Genomic DNA, 19,428 nt, shown 5'->3' on the forward strand with positions numbered 1-19,428 from the left:
TCCCCTCTTTTCCCTCCCTCCCCAAGGTCTAAGCTCTCCAGAAGAAAGTCAGGCCCAAGGATGTGAGAGAGAGGAACACGCGCGGCGGGGGGGGGGGGGGAGAAAAAAAAAAACAACACAATCTCAAAGCTCCACTGACCCTCTCCTGTATATAGCTCATCTAAACAGCTCTCCCTGTCCTAACAGTGCTCCATCCTGTCGCTGATACTTCCCCAAACTGCACTTAAAACCATCCCAGCTGATGCCCTATTTGAAGCCTCTTCCTGGTTACCTGGAACATGCACAGTTTAAACTACCCATTAAACACCCTTAATACCCATGTAAGACTTAACTAACAACCCAACCCTGTGTAGTGGGGCTTACCCCTGCTGGCTGTATTGTGCCTGGTTGTGACACCCCATTGTCATGTGCATGTAAACTTTACCGTTATCTAACATGCTAACAGTCCCCATAGGGTTTCTCCAAACAAAGAGAAACGTTATAGTGTATAAGTCTTAGTCCAAGTTGTTATCAGTTCCAATGGCCTGCTACTTACTACCGCCCCACTCTAACTGTACATTATACCCCAGATCAAAACCACTCATGTATTTCTTATAAACACTGTAGACTGATAAGAAAAATATTAATGGTGACATGGTATATTCCCTTTTCTAGTCCTCTCATAAGAGATATCTGTTTCTGTGTGTGTGTTCTCATGTTAAAACAGCATATCCACATTTACCTCATGTTGAAATGGCTGCCAGTCGCATACTGTAACTCGTTGTCGTTGCATCTGTTTTGTATCCAAGGTTTTAGACAGTATAGGATGAACGTGATATATCCAGGTTTTGGACAGTATACAGTGGGATAGAAGTGGGGTGCTGTAATAGTTGGATAATGTAATGGACAGATTAGGATAATGGGGATATGATAGGGCAATAGGATGACTCTTTGCCTTCCATGCTTGGAGAATGGCGAGTTCACTGTGTTGACATTTCATAGTAACATGTTTGTAGAGCATTAGGCAATATAATACGCCAGCTGCCTGACTCACACTGGAGAGCAATGTGTCCTTGACCGTTTACATATTCTTTGTGTATATACATTATTTATTTGTTATTTTAGTTTTATTTATTTATCACTGACCAGTTTAATTTATTTGTATGGGACCACTGACCAGTTAATGTATTTGTATGGGACCACTGACCAGTTAAATTTATTTGTGTGGGACCACTGACCAGTTTAATTTATTTGTGTGGGATCACTGACCAGTTTAATTTATTTGTGTGGGATCACTGACCAGTTTTGTCGCATGGCACTTTATTGTTGCATTATATCAACTTTATTCTCTTGAGTTGATGTCTGTCCCATTCACTCAGTTGTTTTTAACCAAAGCAGTCCAATCTATTTAAAATAGTGAAGATATCCTCTGTCATGTAGACTTAAAAAATGTCTCCTAGGTTTTAGTGAGATATTAATGTAATCCTTTGCGAAACCTACGATTCTGCTATTGGCCCTGAATGTTTGTTTATAAGTGAAATATTCCACGTGGATACACTAAGAATGGCTCCTCTCCAGCAAGAGGATGTTTTTTGCGTTCTATGGTGGTGGGTTACTTTGCCTTCTATGGTGGTGGGTTACTTTGCCTTCTATGGTGGTGGGTTACTTTGCGTTCTATGGTGGTGGGTTACTTTGCGTTCGATGCTGGTGGGTTACTTTGCGTTCTATGGTGGTGGGTTACTTTGCCTTCTATGGTGGTGGGTTACTTTGCCTTCTATGGTGGTGGGTTACTTTGCCTTCTATGGTGGTGGGTGACTTTGCCTTCTATGGTGGTGGGTTACTTTGCCTTCTATGGTGGTGGGTTACTTTGCCTTCTATGGTGGTGGGTTACTTTGCCTTCTATGGTGGTGGGTGACTTTGCCTTCTATGGTGGTGGGTTACTTTGCCTTCTATGGTGGTGGGTTACTTTGCCTTCTATGGTGGTGGGTTACTTTGCCTTCTATGGTGGTGGGTGACTTTGCCTTCTATGGTGGTGGGTGACTTTGCCTTCTATGGTGGTGGGTTACTTTGCGTTCTATGGTGGTGGGTTACTTTGCGTTCGATGCTGGTGGGTTACTTTGCCTTCTATGGTGGTGGGTTACTTTGCGTTCTATGGTGGTGGGTTACTTTGCCTTCTATGGTGGTGGGTTACTTTGCGTTCTATGGTGGTGGGTTACTTTGCCTTCTATGGTGGTGGGTGACTTTGCCTTCTATGGTGGTGGGTTACTTTGCCTTCTATGGTGGTGGGTTACTTTGCCTTCTATGGTGGTGGGTTACTTTGCATTCTACGGTGGTGGGTTACAGTACATTGAATCATTTAAAAGAACGCTGTGATTATACTCTATTGATAGGTTAGTGGGATATTTTTTACCTTTTTTCCGCCAGTCGAGTTGTCTGAAAGTGCATCGCTATGCACCAGGTAGTGCCTCCCTTTCTTCACTTCGCTCTCTCTTTTTCCTGTTTTTCATCAAGTCCACACTTTAATATCATTGACGTCCACCACATTAGCTCAATGTTACATGTATCGAAGCAAGCTTGTATTTACTCTGATGCTATGAACCTAATATTGATGCCGTGTGTCCATGTGATTCTATTTTGACTAATATGTGTACAGTCTATAGACTACACTAGCTTCTTGTGTAAAGTAGCAGCTAACATCCTCTGCTTTGCTTTTGTATAGCTGTTTTACAGCCTGGTGCTTGTGTCAGAAACCTATACAGTATGAACCTGTAGATGTTATGAAGTCGCACATCCTGGAGACTTTGGCTGTGGTTTATTGCTGCTGTGACCATTCTTTCACACCCAGATGACCACAAACTGCTATCTGAAACGAGAATAGTCCAAAGGGAATCAAGGTGGCACTGCCGACTGAAGCAAAGTGACTCTTCAGTGCTACGTTGGTCTAGCAGCCGTAGGAGATGGACAATTTCAAACTGAAGTTGCCTGTTGTCTCGTAGTCTGAGTGTTGTATGCTTTTGTACGTCCTTTTGCTTTATTGAAAACCAAGCGTTAGTGTTGTGTTTACAGCAACATCATGTGTCAGTGCAGCAGACCAGCCATGGCCAGACAGCCAATTGGATCATGTTCTACTGTTGTTCCTTGTTTGTATGGCGAGGTTCGTGTTTTGGTCAAACACAATTCTCCCATCTAACACACAGTGTTGGGTTTTTATGCATGCCTTAGGCCTGCCAACCTACAGAGCATGCTCAGATAGACACAGCAAGGGAGCAACATGCAAGACATGGCATATATACACATCACACATGATGTTCCTCAAATGATGTTAATAAGCGCTTATATCCTCAATTATGAACATATCTTCTTATATCCTTCCTATAAGGAATATATTGCGTATATACTGCAGTGCAATAATTGAGAGTTGATTGGTTTCAGTGGAAAATCACACGGTTCTTTGTTTTCTGTTTCTAGAATGCTGAAACTTAAATACAACCTATCACAAGATAAATACTATGATCTAATTAAAATACAACCTATCACAAGATAAATACTATGAACTACTTAACCACTAGGCTACCTGCCGACCCAGTTGTGGTCATCTTGGTGTGTGTTGTATGCAATTTTTTACTTTGGTGTACACTGGTATGCCACTATTTTGCTTGCTCGACCAATGGAAGAAAAGAAAGCTTTATTTATGAATTATTGTTTCTATTTGGAGGTGGATTACGTGAGTAGGGAATATTAGGGCTATTGAATTGTCATCCAAGTATAATTTATTGTACTTATCACATCATCATTTATCATATTAAGAATGTACAGAATGCATAAGATTGTTTGGGGGTTACAATATTATCCCTCAAAAGAAGGAGATGTTGTTTTGTTTGAAACTGTACTATTGTCGCTTTAGCGTTTAGCGTCTACTAACTCTTAACTCTACTTCTTAAAACTAGGATACTTCTTAAACTAGGATACTTCTTAAAATCAGGGTACTTCTTAAAATCAGGGTACTTCTTAAAACTAGGATACTTCTTAAAACTAGGATACTTCTTAAAACTAGGATACTTCTTAAAACCAGGGTACTTCTTAAAACTAGGACACTTCTTAAAACTAGTATACTTCTTAAAACTAGTATACTTCTTAAAATCAGGGTACTTCTTAAAACTAGGATGCTTCTTAAAACTAGTATACTTCTTAAAACCAGGGTACTTCTTAAAACTAGGATGCTTCTTAAAACTAGGGTACTTCTTACAGCTAGGATATCTGAAGTTCCGTCCTCAAAGAAGAAGTTAAAACGACGCATTTGAAGTTCCGTGAGCCGGCTATATATACAAATACAGATGGATTCTGTTACTGCTTTGACAGCTTTTTTATGTAGCATTACATTTCCTGGATCCAAGCATGCGGATCTGCCTCTTCTTCACACTGCTCTCTCTTTCCCTCACTGCTTGCTAATGACGCCCTATCCCCCTCAGTGCAGCTCTGTATAGAAACAGCCCCGTATACTAAACGCCCGCCTAAATGACTCTGCATTGACCTTGGCATTTGATTGGCTCTTGTCTTGTCAATAATGAACCTGATTGGCTGTGGTGGGTCTGATCGCACAGATGTAACCCCCGTTCCATAATAACTGGCCTGTGATGTCATCTCAGTGCTCACGTTATCTTTTGAGTGTTGGAGTTCTAGTGTCTTCTAATGTTTGTGGACACGTAAACAATTTGTCAGAATAAAGTGAAATAAATGTGGAACTTATGCAACATTTGCTTGTGTCCTTTGTCTAGATTTTGTTGTCTGGCATCGCCAATCATCTAAAACTCATAGATCCTACCTTATACAAGGATGCAAGGATGTGCTGATTTGAAATTTGTAAAAAATAAATGTATTTCTAGACTTCAGAGAGCAACAAAATAACTCAACTGGACATCTAAAATCGTAAGTATCTCTAATGTGGTGTTGTTCAGACCTGTTCCTGGGGCCCCTACTGTACATGGTGTGCAGGTTTTTGCTCCAGCCCAGCACTAACATCTAATTCAACTAATGAAATATACTGAACAATAATATAAACACAACATGCAACAATTTAATTGATTTTACTGAGTTACAGTTCATTTACAGTCAGTAAATTTAAATAAATTCACTAGGCCCCAATCTATGTATTTCACATGACTGGGAGTACAGATATGCATCTGTTGGCCGCAGATACCGTTAAGAAAATTGGCATCACAATGAGCCTCAGAATCTCGGCACGGTAATTTGCGTTCAAATTGCCATTGATAAAATGCAATTGTGTTTGTTGTCCGTAGCTTATGCCTGCCCATACCTTAACCCCACCGCCACCTTGGGGCACTCTGTTCACAACATTGATATCACAGGACGTCATAAACGTAGTCTGGTGTTGTGAGGCCGGTTGAACGTACTGACAAATTCTCTAAAACGACATTGGACGATGTTGGAGGCAGTTTATGGTAGAGAAATTAACATTACATTCTCTGGCAACAGCTCTGGTGAACATTTCCTGCAGTCAGTATGCCAATTGTATGCTCCCTCAAAACTTGAGACATCGGTGGCATTGTCTTTTGTGACAAAATTGCAAATTTTTGAATGGCCTTTTATTATTCCCAGCACAAGGTGTACCTTTATAAATATCATGCTGTTTAATCAGATTCTTGATATGCCACACCTGTCAGGTGGAGGGATTATCTTGACAAAGGAGAAATGCTCACTAACTTGGATGTAAACAAATGTGTGCACAAAATTTGAGAGAAGTAAGCTTTTTGTGGGTATGGAACATTTCTGGGATATTTTATTTCAGCTCAAGAAACATGGGACCAACACTTTACATGTTGCGTTTATATTTTTGTTCAGTGTACTTAACGATTAGTTGTTTGGTTGACCGCTGCGCCAGTGTGACCCTAAAGATACAGCCCAATTCAGGGATTAAAGGGCCTTTGTAATGTGTGACATATTGGGGAAGATGGCCTGTTTATATGTGGAACTATTATTATTGTTATTATTGTATTGTGTGTGTGTGCTTGACTTTAGTGCAATGCCTTTTCACACATGTTCTCCCTATAGCCTCACTCATTTTGTTTTGGCCCTATCACTGCAAAGCCAAATCTCTATCAATCAACAGCTTGATGCCAATGAATGTCTACTATACTACAACATAATGGCTACCAAGTCAGCCAATGAATGTCTCCAATGCTACAACATAATGACGAACAAGTCAGCCAATAAATGTATCCAATGCTACAACATAATGACAAACAAGTCAGCCAATAAATGTCTCCGATGCTCCAACATAAAGGCTACCCAATGAGCCAAGAAGTATTCAATGCCTTTATTCTGGTTGGTCTGACAGGCCTTCCATTGTTGTAGGTCATTTCTTTCCCCTGCCCAAGCCTTTGTTTCTCTCACATACATACATCCATAGCTATAGAACACTGCTTTATATCTATGCATACATGTTACATCTGCCCCTGCCACTCCTACTACTTCTTATCCTGTGTCTCCCTAAACTGCCGCCACTCTCCCAGTGCTCTCTCCCTCTCTCTCTCTGTGTGGGTGTATCTGATTGTGTGAGTGGAGACAGGTGTGCTGGAGTCAGAGCAGATCCCCACCAGCTGCAATCTGTTCCATAATCAAGACCTCTACAAATACTCAGCCCTGCCACTTCCATGCTGCCAGATTGTAGCCTCTGCTCAGTCAGTCTGCATTTCTAGCTGTTTGCGCCTGCATAGATCTTGTTATCCTGTGGTGCCTGGTTTCCCTAGCCTGATGCTGCTTTTCTCTCCGCTACAGTTCTGTCCACTCTGACTCTGGTCCCTGTCCCTGGTCTCGTCAGTCCTGCTCCCCTGCCCTGGACCCCCGCTCTACTGCTTCCTTGGATTCTGCTCGTGACCTGCTTATCCTGCCCCTACTTCCCTTGCTCCAGTGTCAGTTCCTGGTTCCCTGCTACCCACCTGAGCTCCCCCTGGCCTGTACCCCCCCCCCCCCCCCCCCACACACACTTTTCAATGAATACCTTGGTTACCTTATCCCTGTCTCCTCATCTGAGTCTGCACTTGGGTTCACCTGCTCCACCCTGCGTAACAATACAGTTGAAGTCGGAAGTTTACATACAATTAGGTTGGAGTCATTAAAACTAATTTTTTCAACCACTCCACAAATTTCTTGTTAACAAATTATAGTTTTGGTAAGTCGGTTAGGACATTTGTTGGAAAAATTATTGGAAAAATTAAAAAGTAGTTGCATGACACAAATAATTTTTCCAACAATTGTTTACAGACAGATTTATTTCACTTATAATTCACTGTATCACAATTCCAGTGGGTCAGAAGTTTACATACACTAAGTTGCCTTTAAACAGCTGGGAAAATTCCAGAAAATGATGTCATGGCTTTAGAAGCTTCTGATAGGCTAATTGACATCAATTGATTCAATTGGAGGTGCACCTGTGGATGTATTTCAAAGCCTACCTTCAAACTCAGTGCCTCTTTGCTTGTCATCATGGGAAAATCAAAAGAAATCAGCCAAGACCTCAGAAATAAATTGTAGACCTCCACAATTCTGGTTCATCCTTGGGAGAAATTTCCAAATGCTTGAAGGTACCATATTCATCTGTACAAACAATAGTATGCAAGTATAAACACCATGGGACCACGCAGCCATCATACCGCTCAGGAAGGAGTTCATTGTGTCGACCACGGCCTCGTTCGACCACGGCCTCCTATCTCACCCTGGCTCTCATGGAGACGGCTTACACCGACTTCAGGAACAGAACAACGATGCTCTCTTGTCTCAGACTGGTCGTCTCCATGACCCGGATGGGGGTAGGGGTGTCATGGCGGGCTAGTTAAAGTTCACAGCTTAGAGCGGTGTTAGCGATTTGAATAGCTACCTCAGCAGCTTCCACCCTCCCTCTCGGAGTCTGGTTCCTTGAGACCGGTCGATGAAAATCATTCACAAACCCTCCAAAAATGTAAATCTACCCCGATTTGACCTTCAGAGTTGGACCTCAAACTCCTAACCGACACCCCAGACTGCTGATCTCACACCCTCTGCTGCATATTTACAGTAATTCCTGACATTTAATCCTAGTAACTCGACACAGTTGGGGATACAACATTGGACGACAACACAACCGGAGATGCCATACCGGACCAGCTCTCTCTTCCACTTCTACCACCTAAAAACTGCCGTGGACAAGATGCTCAACACCCGTATTCTCCGATATCCCCAAGCCAGCATCGCCGCACCACCCCTTGCCCCGAGCACTTCCTGCCTCCCCAGGTGATCTACGACAGCCTGACCATTGACCTTTACATGCTGGGCTACTTCCACATCCTGGAGCAGGAGTTGACAGCTGAGGAGCTGAAAATGAGGGCACCTGCTGTGAGACGATGTCTTCTACCACGTAGGGGGTTTCCCATGGGAGACCGTCAGGGACTTCCACAAGGCGGTCCTCCAGGAGATCCAGGAAGGGAAGCGGCTGTGGCTTGACAGATTTGAGGACATCAAAGCCCCGTTCTTTGGGAATGCTGCAGCACCTGGAAGGTACCATCCAGGGAGCACCAGAGAGTGTCAGTGGGCACAAGGCTAGTTCATAGTGTAGACTGTCAGTCCGGAAGGTACCATCCAGGGAGCACCAGAGAGTGTCAGTGGGCACAAGGCTAGTTCATAGTGTAGACTGTCAGTCCGGAAGGTACCATCCAGGGAGCACCAGAGAGTGTCAGTGGGCACAAGGCTAGTTCATAGTGTAGACTGTCAGTCCGGAAGGTACCATCCAGGGAGCACCAGAGAGTGTCAGTGGGCACAAGGCTAGTTCATAGTGTAGACTGTCAGTCCGGAAGGTACCATCCAGGGAGCACCAGAGAGTGTCAGTGGGCACAAGGCTAGTTCATAGTGTAGACTGTCAGTCCGGAAGGTACCATCCAGGGAGCACCAGAGAGTGTCAGTGGGCACAAGGCTAGTTCATAGTGTAGACTGTCAGTCCGGAAGGTACCATCCAGGGAGCACCAGAGAGTGTCAGTGGGCACAAGGCTAGTTCATAGTGTAGACTGTCAGTCCGGAAGGTACCATCCAGGGAGCACCAGAGAGTGTCAGTGGGCACAAGGCTAGTTCATAGTGTAGACTGTCAGTCCGGAAGAAGAGCTTCTAAAGTGTAGCAGCGCCACATCATTTTCCTGTTTCAGCAACAACAAGATCTATAAATACATCAACCACAGCCTACTTTCTGGAAGGATTTCAAACATTAGTCCTGGTTTTCACTTTGTCTTTTGATATTTTTTTGTAAAACTTGTTTGTGTTATTAGACTGTTCAGTGCATTTTGGTGCTTTTGGAGAGACTATTAATTCAGAATGAGTGTGCATGAGTGTTATGTCATTGCAAATCAATTGAAAGAAGCTGAATACATCCTTGATCATGATATCCTTACAGCTTTTAGATTGTTGATTTATGTTGGATAGTAAATGCCCTAATCAGCCGTTTTATATCAATATAAAATAATTTCTGGGTAACAATGAAGTACATTACTGTAATAGATTTCCATTAAAATGGGCCCCCCAAAAATGTTCAAGCAAGAATTTTGCTTGGACTGTCTGAGAATAGTCTAAGTGGGGAGGGACAAATTTAAAATAGCTGTTATTGGCAGAGGTTTGGAACTCTCTTTGTTATTGGTCTACTAACCAATTTACCTCATGGTGATGTCACCATGGAAAGCCGAAACTCCCTCCCATGCAAACCTGCTGATTAGAAAGTCCTGTCTAGATTGTATTTTCAACCAGGGACTATAAGGAAATAACATTGATCAAATTTTTTCAAACTTTTACAGTATTAGTTTCATCAACTGTTGTACAATATGATACAAAACGTAGGAAAAAATGAATTTTGACTGCACTGGGCCTGTAATTGCATAATATTATATGGAAGGAGATTCATACCACAACAACATTACCGGTATATTTGTTTTGGCATGAATCGGTTTCCATAATCCCTACAGTGTAATATACAATATACACGACATACAGTCATGGCCAAAACATTAGGAACACTAATATTGAGTTGCACCCCCTTTTGCCCTCAGAACAGACTCAATTCGTCGGATCATGGAATCTACAAGGTGTCGAAAGCGTTTGTCAGGGATGCTGGCCCGTGTTGACCCCAATGCTTCCAACCGACTTGACACAACTGTGGGATGTCCTTTAGGTGGTGGTACTTTCTTTATACACACGGGATACTGTTGAGGGTAAAAAAGACAGCAGCTTTGCAGTTCTTGACACACTCAAACCAGTGTGCCTGGCACCTACTACATTATCCTGTTCAAAGGCACTTATATATTTTGTCTTGCCCATTCACCCTCTGATTGGCACACATACACAATCCACAATCTATCTCATGGAAAGTTTGTTTTACATCAATAGTATAATGTGTTTTAAAATCAGCAATAACATAAGCCCCTATAACATAACCTGATGTCTGCCCAAGTACAAATTACAAACTGTTTTTGCATCGACTCATTACAACAGTGCCTAATGTTATACTGAACAAAAAAATAAATGCAACATGCAACAATTTCAAAGATTTTACTGAGTTACAGTTCATATAAACAAATCAGTCAATTGAAATAAATTCATGTGGCCCTAATCTATGGATTTCACATGACTGGGCAGGTGCGCAGCCATGGATGAGAGGGCATAGGCTGACCCGCTTGAGAGCCAGGTCCACCCACTGGGGAACCAGGCTCAGCCAATCAGAATTCGTTTTACCCCACAAAAGGTAATTATTACAGACAGAAATACTCCTCAGTTCCATCAGCTGGATGTGGTGGTCCTGGGCCGGCGTGGTTACACTTGGTTTTTTGTCATATGTTACTATGGGATACTGAAGTATAATTACAAGCATTTCATAAATGTCAAAGGCTTTTATTGACAATTACATGAAGTTGATGCAAAGAGTCAATATTTGCATCAATATTTCCAATATTTGCAGACCCTTCTTTTTCAAGACCTCTGCAATCCGCCCTGGCATGCTGTCAATTAACTTATGGGCCACATCCTGACTGATGGCAGCCCATTCTTGCATAATCAATGCTTGGAGTTTGTCAGAATTTGTGGGTTTTTGTTTGTCCACCCACCTCTTGAGGATTGACCACAAATTCTCAATGGGATTAAGGTCTGTGGAGTTTCCTGGCCATGGACCCAAAATATCGATGTTTTGTTCCCCGAGCCACTTAGTTATCACTTTTGTCTTATGGCAAGGTGCTCCATCATGCTGGAAAAGGCATTGTTCGTCACCAAACTGTTGGAGGGTTGGGAGAAGTTGCTCTCTGAGGATGTGTTGGTACCATTCTTTATTCATGGCTGTGTTCTTAGGCAAAATTGTGAGTGAGCCCACTCCCTTGGCTGAGAAGCAACCTCACACCTGAATGGTCTCAGGATGCTTTACTGTTGGCATGACACAGGACTGATGGTAGCGCTCACCTTGTGTTCTCCGTACAATCTTTTTTCCGGATGCCCCAAACAATGGGAAAGGGGATTCATCTGAGAAAATGACTTTACCCCAGTCCTCAGCACTCCAATCCCTGTACCTTTTGCAGAATATCAGTCTGTCCCTGATGTTTTTCCTGGAGAGAAGTGGCTTCTTTGCTGCCCTTCTTGACACCAGGCCATCCTCCAAAAGTCTTCGCCTCACTGTGCGTGCAGATGCATGCACACCTGCCTGCTGCCATTCCTGAGCAAGCTCTGTACTGGTGGTGCCCCGATCCCGCAGCTGAATCAACTTTAGGAGACGGTCCTGGCGCTTGCTGGACTTTCTTGGGCGCCCTGAAGCCTTCTTCACAACAATTGAACCGCTCTCCTTGAAGTTCTTGATGATCCGATAAATGGTTGATTTAGGTGCAATCTTACTGGCAGCAATATCCTTGCCTGTGAAGCCCTTTTTTTGCAAAGCAATGATGACGGCACGTGTTTCCTTGCAGGTAACCATGACTGACAGAGGAAGAACAATGATTCCAAGCACCACCCTCCTTTTGAAGCTTCCAGTCTGTTATTCGAACTCAATCAGCATGACAGAGTGATCTCCAGCCTTGTTCTCGTCAACACTCACACCTGTGTTAACGAGAGAATCACTGACATGATGTCAGCTGGTCCTTTTGTGTCAGGACTGAAATGCAGTGGAAATGTTTTTTTGGGATTCAGTTCATTTGCATGGCAAATAGGGACTTTGCAATTAATTGCAATTCATCTGATCACTTCACTTCATAACATTCTGGACTATATGCAAATTGCCATCAAATTCTCTTAAATTAAGTTAGAGGTGGCTTATAGTAGAGAAATTAACATTCAATTCTCTGGCAACAGCTCTGGTGGATATTTCTATATCTTTTTTTTCAGTATAAATTATGGGAAGTTCCCTGACGTTGTGCCATACTTCTGTCAGGCGTTACACTAGATTTTCCAAGAATCCAATTGGGGCACATGCAGTAGTGGGACATACAGTTAAACATGTTGTACCTTCTCAGGTTGTGGTGGTGTTGCTACATTCCTGTTAAGGGGTTTGGTTGGAAACTTTTTGTGCTCAGAGTTATCTAAGGGGTTAAGGCACATGCACAACCCAATCCTACCTAGACATCCAGACACACACTCTCACATGCACAAGAAGAGATGCTTGGAAGCTTGTTTTCGGCTGTTGGGGTGAACACTGCAAACTGTCACCATAGATGAGGAGGAAAAAGAGATGTCCAAAACATATTTTATTATAAAGGTATGTATGAAAGCATGTACTGTAGGTAGATCACTTTCTCAGATGTTTTCAGATCTATACTAGATCCAAACTAGATCCAAACTAGATCTAAACTAGATCCGAACTAGATCTGAACTAGATCTGAACTAGATCCAAACTAGATCTAAACTAGTCCACAGTAAATCTCAAGATGGATTATAGATCCGGCAAATGCGTCAATGCCAAATTAATGTAAAAGATAGGCACAGGAAATCTGGAAATTATATGATGCTTATCTTTTCCATTAATTGTAGCATAAAGCTTTAACTACAAAACAGATGGCCTGGAATGTGGACATATCTCAAGAGAAGACTTCTGAGGTCGGAAAACATCTGACAAACTTTGATTTTGGAGTTTAACATCCCTTTCTGGTGTGAGTCTAGACTTGTTCAATTCCACGTGTTGCACAGACTGCAAAATGTCTATATTCATGCTCAAAATAAAGATCATTCTGTAGCCACAGCAAGATATATGTAGTCAAAGTCTACCAGAGATAAAAAGGCCAAGAATGCTTTCCTTATAGGTGTTCAGTGCCTATAGAAGGTCTCTTGGTACACACAGAAAATTTGCTTGCTTGCTTTCTCTCTTTGTCTCTCTTTCTGTCTCTCTCTCTGTCTCTCTCTCTCTTCGTCTCTCTTTCTGTCTCTCTCTGTCTCTCTCGTCATCTCTCTTTCTGTCTCTCTCTCTGTCTCTGTCTTTCTTTCTTTCTGTCTCTCTCTCTTCGTTTCTCTCTTCGTCTCTCTTTCTGTCTGTCTATTTCTCTGTCTCTGTTTCTGTCTCTCTCTCTTCGTCTCTCTCTTCCTCTCTCTTTCTGTCTCGCTCTCTTCGTCTCTCTTTCTGTCTCTGTCTCCTTTCTTCTTTATCTCTCCACCCCCTCTCTACCCCCCTCTCTCCCTTCTCTTCCTCCCTCACTGTCCCCCCAAGCTATTTGTGCTGTGTCACAGTCTGCTCCAGCTCATCCAGCTGCTGCAAAGTGCCTACGTCAAGAGCTGCATCACCACAATAGAGCACCCCTCCGGTTTCAACAGCATATCTACATTATGGGCACCATCTCCTCCCTGCACGAGGTACAGCACCCTCTGCCGTTCTCAACTGGGATAGCACAAAGTCATGTGTAACTGTAAAATCTCTCCAGCACTAGCTGGATGGAATGTTATTAATATATTTCATAATTATTACACTTTTTTTAAACAGCTGAAAATACAGTGTATCTATGACAAACATTTTTGTTATATTTCAATCTTTATGGATGTACAGTGCATTTGGAAAGTATTCAGGCCACTTGACCTTTTCCACATTTTGATACAGCCTTTTCTAAAAATGGATTAAATTGTTTTTTTCCCCTCATCAATCCAAACACAATACTCCATAATCACAAAGCAAAAACAGTTTTTATAAACTTTAACAAATGTATTAACATTAAAACTGAAATATCACATTTACATAAGTATTCAGACCCTTTACTCAGTACATTGTTGAAGCACCTTTGATGCTACAAGCTTGGCACAACTATTTCTTCTCTGCAGATCCCCTAAAGCTCTGTCAGGTTGGATGGGGAGTGTCGCTACACAGCTATTTTCAGGTCTCTCCAGAGATGTTTGATCGAGTTCAAGTCTGGGCTCTGGCTGAGCCACTCAAGGACATTCAGAGACTTGTTCCGAAGTCACTCCTGCATTGTCTTCGTCCCAATCTAAGGTCCTGAGCGCTCTGGAGCAGGTTTTCATCAAGGATCTTTCTGCACTTTGCTCCGTTCATCTTTTTCTCAATCCTGACTCGTCTCCCAGTCCCTGCCGCTGAAAAAACATCCCCACTGCATGATGCTGCCACCACCATGCTTCACCGTAGGGATGGTGCCAGGTTTCCTCCAGATGTGACGCTTGACATTTAGGCCAAAGAGTTCAATCTTGGTTTCGTTAGACAAGAGAATCTTGTTTCTCATGGTCAGAGTCCTTTAGGTGCCTTTTGACAAACTCCAAGCTGGCTGTCGTGCCTTTTACCGAGGAGTGGCTTCCATCTGGCCACTCTACCATAAAGGCCTGATTGGTGGAGTGCTGCAGAGATGGTTGTCCTTCTGGAAGGTTCTCCCATCTCCACAGAGGAACTCTGGAGCCCTGCCAGAGTGACCATCGGGTTCTTTGTTGCCTCCCTGACCAAGGCCCTTTCGCCCCTGATTGTTGAATTTGGCCGGGTGGCCAGCTTTAGGAAGAGTCTTGGTGGTTCCAAACTTCTTCCATTTAAGAATGATGGCGGCCAATGTGTTCTTGGGGACCTTCAATGCTGCAGAAATGTTTTGGTACCCTTCCCCAGATCTGTGCCTCGACACAATCCTGTCTCGGAGCTCTACAGACAATTTGTTCGACCTAAAAAAACAGCAACCTGTTTTTGCTTTGTCATTATGGGGTATTGTGTGTAGATTGATGAGTAAAAACAAATATTTAATCAATTTTAGAATAAGGCTGTAACGTAACAAAATGTGGAAAAAGTCAAGGGGTCTAAATACTTTCCGAATGCACTGCACATTTAAAGTGTAATATTGGGATGCAAACTCTTTCAAATCTATATCTGACATGGTATAGGTGTTATTTTTTGTAAGCCCATAACCATATGTGTGAGGTATACATTTGTTTCAAAGTAGATGTGTTTAAGATGACTAAGAAACACTCTAATTTAGCCCACTGTAGTAAGCCCACTGGGCTGTGACTGCATGTGTGTGTCCTGCAGATGGGGAACATGGTGCTAGTGGTGTTTGTTAGTTACTTTAGGAGCCGGGTCCACCAGCCTCGTTTCAATGGCCTGGGAGGGCTGTTCATGTCCTGTGCTGCTGCCACCCTGACCTTACCTCACTTCCTGTCCAAGCCCTACCAGTACCACTCTATGTTAGCTGGTAAGGAGACAAACCCAAATATTTTACTCAATATGTTACAGTGCATTTTTGCCAAAATTCAAAGCATTACATTGCAGGAAGTCCATGATACTAGTTTGACTATGAATACAGGTCTAATTGTGTTGCTTTGGCAGGCTCATCATAGCATCCTCTAGAGAAAACCTTGAAGAATTAAATTCTCAGTTAGAGTTTAACAATATAGCAAGTTTAAAAAAACCTACTGTACTCATTCAAGGGTTTTTCTTTCTTTTTTTACTATTTTCTACATTGTAGAATAATAGTGAAGACATCAAAACTATGAATTAACACATATGGAATTATGTAGTAACCAAAAAAGTGTTAAACAAATCGAAATAGATTTTATATTTTATATTCTTTAAATAGCCACCCTTTGCCTTGATGACAGCTTTGCACATTTTTGGTATTCTCTCAACCAGCTTCATGAGGTTAGTCACCTGCAATGCATTTAAATTAACGTGTGCCTTCTTAAAAATGAATTTGTGGAATTTCTTTCCTTCTTAATGCGTTTGAGCCAATCAGTTCTGTTGTGACAAGGTAGAGGGGTATACAGAAGATAGCCATATTTGGTAAAAGACCAAGTCCATATTATGGCAAGAACAGCTCAAATAAGCAGTAAAAAACGACAGTCCATCATTACTTTAAGACATGAAGGGCAGTCAATCAAGAACATTTCAAGAACTTTGATCGTTTCTTCAAGTGCAGTAGCAAAAACCATCAAGTGCTATGATGAAACTGGCTCTCATGAGGACCGCCACAGGAATAGAAGACCCAGAGTTACCTCTGCTGCAGAGGATACGTTCATTAGAGTTACCAGCCTCAGAAATTGCATCCCAAATAAATGCTTCACAGAGTTAAAGTAACAGACACATCTCAACATCAACTGATCAGAGGAGACTGTGTGAATCAGTCCTTCATGGTTGAATTGCTGTAAAGAAACCACTACTAAAGGAAGAAGAAGAAGAGACTTGCTTGGGCCAAGAAACACGAGCAATGGACATTAGACCGGTGGAAATTTGTCCTTTGGTCTGGAGTCCAAATTGGAGATTTTTGGTTCCAACCGCCGTGTCTTTGTGAGACGCGGTGTGGGTGAGCGGATGATCTCCGCATGTGTTTTTTCCACCGGGAAGCATGGAGGAGGTGTTATGGTGTGGGGTGCTTTGTTGTTGACACTGTCTATGATTTATTTAGAATTCAAGGCACACTTAACCAGCATGGCTACCACAGCATTCTGCAGCGATACGCCATCTCATCTGGTTTGGGCTTAGAGGGACTAAATGGATTTATTTATTTATTTAAACGGATATGTACTTCATGTATATGGGTTGGCACAAGCAATAATAACGCTCACTGCATGTTTCTCAAAGATATTGAACTGATTACAGAGAAATATATGCATGTGTTGTTGTTTTTAGCCGGAGGGTTGTGGGACATGTGTGTTCCCAGGGAGAACTCCTCTGCCCCTGAGGTGTGCAGACAGGGGGGCAGCGGACACCCCTCTGAGGAGCGGACACAGTGGCTGACCCTGGCTGCTTCCAAGGTGCTGTTTGGCATCTCCTATGTGGATGACTTAGTTCTTTACATTGGTAGGCTACTGCTACAGTACTGCCTGAATCTGTAATGACGTTTCTAATAGGAGAACCAGACAAAATGTTCATTGACACATTCTTTAGCTAAAAAAAAAAGGAATAATTGTCACGTGCTTCGTAAACAACAGGTTTGAGTTATATTTCAAGTATCATCTGGTTGATATTTTATTCCCAATTCATTTATTGTGTCTTCCAGCCACCCCGTTCACCATCTCTGTTTTTGGGCCAGCCTTCTGGTACCTCCTGGGTTCCATGATGCTCTGAATCTATGTAGACGTGGACAAGATAAGTTTAAGTATGTCACTGTTCAACCGTTAGTAATAGGAAGAGCACATACAGACAGAAAAATATGAAGCAATGACTTTTAAATTCAATGGAATTTTCCCCTACCGTTCTCTCTCAGATCCTGTACCGATACCCCCCTTATTCTCCCCCATCCTCTCCATCCATTAATCTTCTTCCCTATCCTTCTTCCCCATCCCCTCTTACCTCTACTCCTCCATCCCTCTCTCCCCATCCCTCTTCCTCCATCCCTCTCTCCCCATCCCTCTTCCTCCATCCTTCTCTCCCCCATCCCTCTTCCTCCATCCCTCTCTCCCTCCTTCTCCTTTGCTGGCCTCACCACCTTCCTCAGCTAGTTCCTGGAGCACCAGTATGGCCTCACCACCTTCCTCAGCTAGTTCCTGGAGCACCAGTATGGCCTCACCACCTTCCTCAGCTAGTTGCTGGAGCACCAGTATGGCCTCACCACCTTCCTCAGCTAGTTCCTGGAGCACCAGTATGGCCTCACCACCTTCCTCAGCTAGTTCCTGGAGCACCAGTATGGCCTCACCACCTTCCTCAGCTAGTTCCTGGAGCACCAGTATGGCCTCACCACCTTCCTCAGCTAGTTCCTGGAGCACCAGTATGGCACCACCACCTTCCTCAGCTAGTTCCTGGAGCACCAGTATGGCACCACCACCGCCTACGGCAGCTTGCTCATGGATGATGTGTTACGTACGCTACACACTTACTGTACACACACGAACGCACACATGCACACACATACGCATGCCAACTGCACACTTGCACACACGTACACACACCAAACGCACGCATGCACTCACGTACGCACACCAAACGCACACATGCACTCACGCACACACACAATGTCTCTGAATGTATAGTTTTAAACATTTCATTGTTTTGACCCTAAACCCAACTGTGACGTCCACCCAGTTGGTTCTCTCCAGGGGCATCAACCTGCCCACGGTTGCTGTAGGGCTGCTGCTGGGCGGGGTGGTGATGAAGCTGTGTTTGGTACCTCTCTCCCTCTCCATCCTGCTCTGTCTACCTCTCGTCTTCATGGGCTGTTCCACTCAGAGAGTGGCAGGGGTCAACGCGGGCTACAGTGACACACTGGACCAGTGGACTGTATGAAAATACCCCTCATTACTGTGTGGCACTATACTGTGTGACATTTGTTTCCTTTTGGCGGTACAAATCCTAACTCAATTATTAATGTTCAGTCTCCCTATGCTGTCTCTACGTCATTCACTTTATATAGACCACTGACTGTATTGTGTACTCAACATGTTGCACCGTTGTAGCCAAAGCAACCATCACTGATAGGTTGGCAAATATTCTAGTCTATTCTATTCTGTTATTATTTTACCAGGTTTCTCCTTCTCTGTAACTCCAACTGTTCCTGTTTGAATTATGTCTTTAACCCTGTGTGTGGAGCAAACAACACAGAGTACATCTCTCTCTGTCACACTGGCTGCACTAATGTCACTTCCGACCCACTAAACTCTCACAGAGTCCAGGTACTGAATAGTTCATCTTTGAGTTATATCACTCTATCAAATTCCCTGTCAAATACTGTATATCAAATCAATATATCAAATTCCCTGTCAAATACTGTATATCAAATCAATATATCAAATCCCCTGTCAAATCTTCATTCTTCCACCTCCACAATATTTCCAAGTCAAGTCCTCCCTCTCCCGTCCTGCCGCTGAAACCCTCATACATGCATTAATCTCCTACTCTCCCGGCATCAACGCAAGGTCCCTCTATAAGCTCCAAATGGTTCAGAACTCTGTAGCCCGACTCCTCCAGCCCAAAGTCGTGGCAGCACATCAGCCCCATCCTCCATGAACTCCACTGGCTCCCTGTCTCTCAACGCATTAACTACAAGATCC

The 19,428-nt window shown here is 43.1% G+C and overlaps 1 protein-coding gene across 1 annotated transcript in view; it reads left to right on the forward strand.

The window, feature by feature from the left end:
* Nucleotides 1-66, forward strand: part of LOC120019898 (kinesin-like protein KIF1A) — a 37,194-nt gene extending 37,128 nt beyond the window's left edge. Inside the window, exon 47 of the mRNA XM_038963309.1 lies at nt 27-66. Within this exon, the coding sequence (XP_038819237.1) occupies nt 27-66 (40 nt within the window). The remainder of the gene's footprint in view (nt 1-26) is intronic.
* The last annotated feature ends 19,362 nt before the right edge of the window (nt 67-19,428 follow it).

The sequence above is a fragment of the Salvelinus namaycush genome, chromosome 25 (genome assembly GCF_016432855.1).
Source record: "Salvelinus namaycush isolate Seneca chromosome 25, SaNama_1.0, whole genome shotgun sequence".
NCBI lineage: Eukaryota > Metazoa > Chordata > Actinopteri > Salmoniformes > Salmonidae > Salvelinus > Salvelinus namaycush.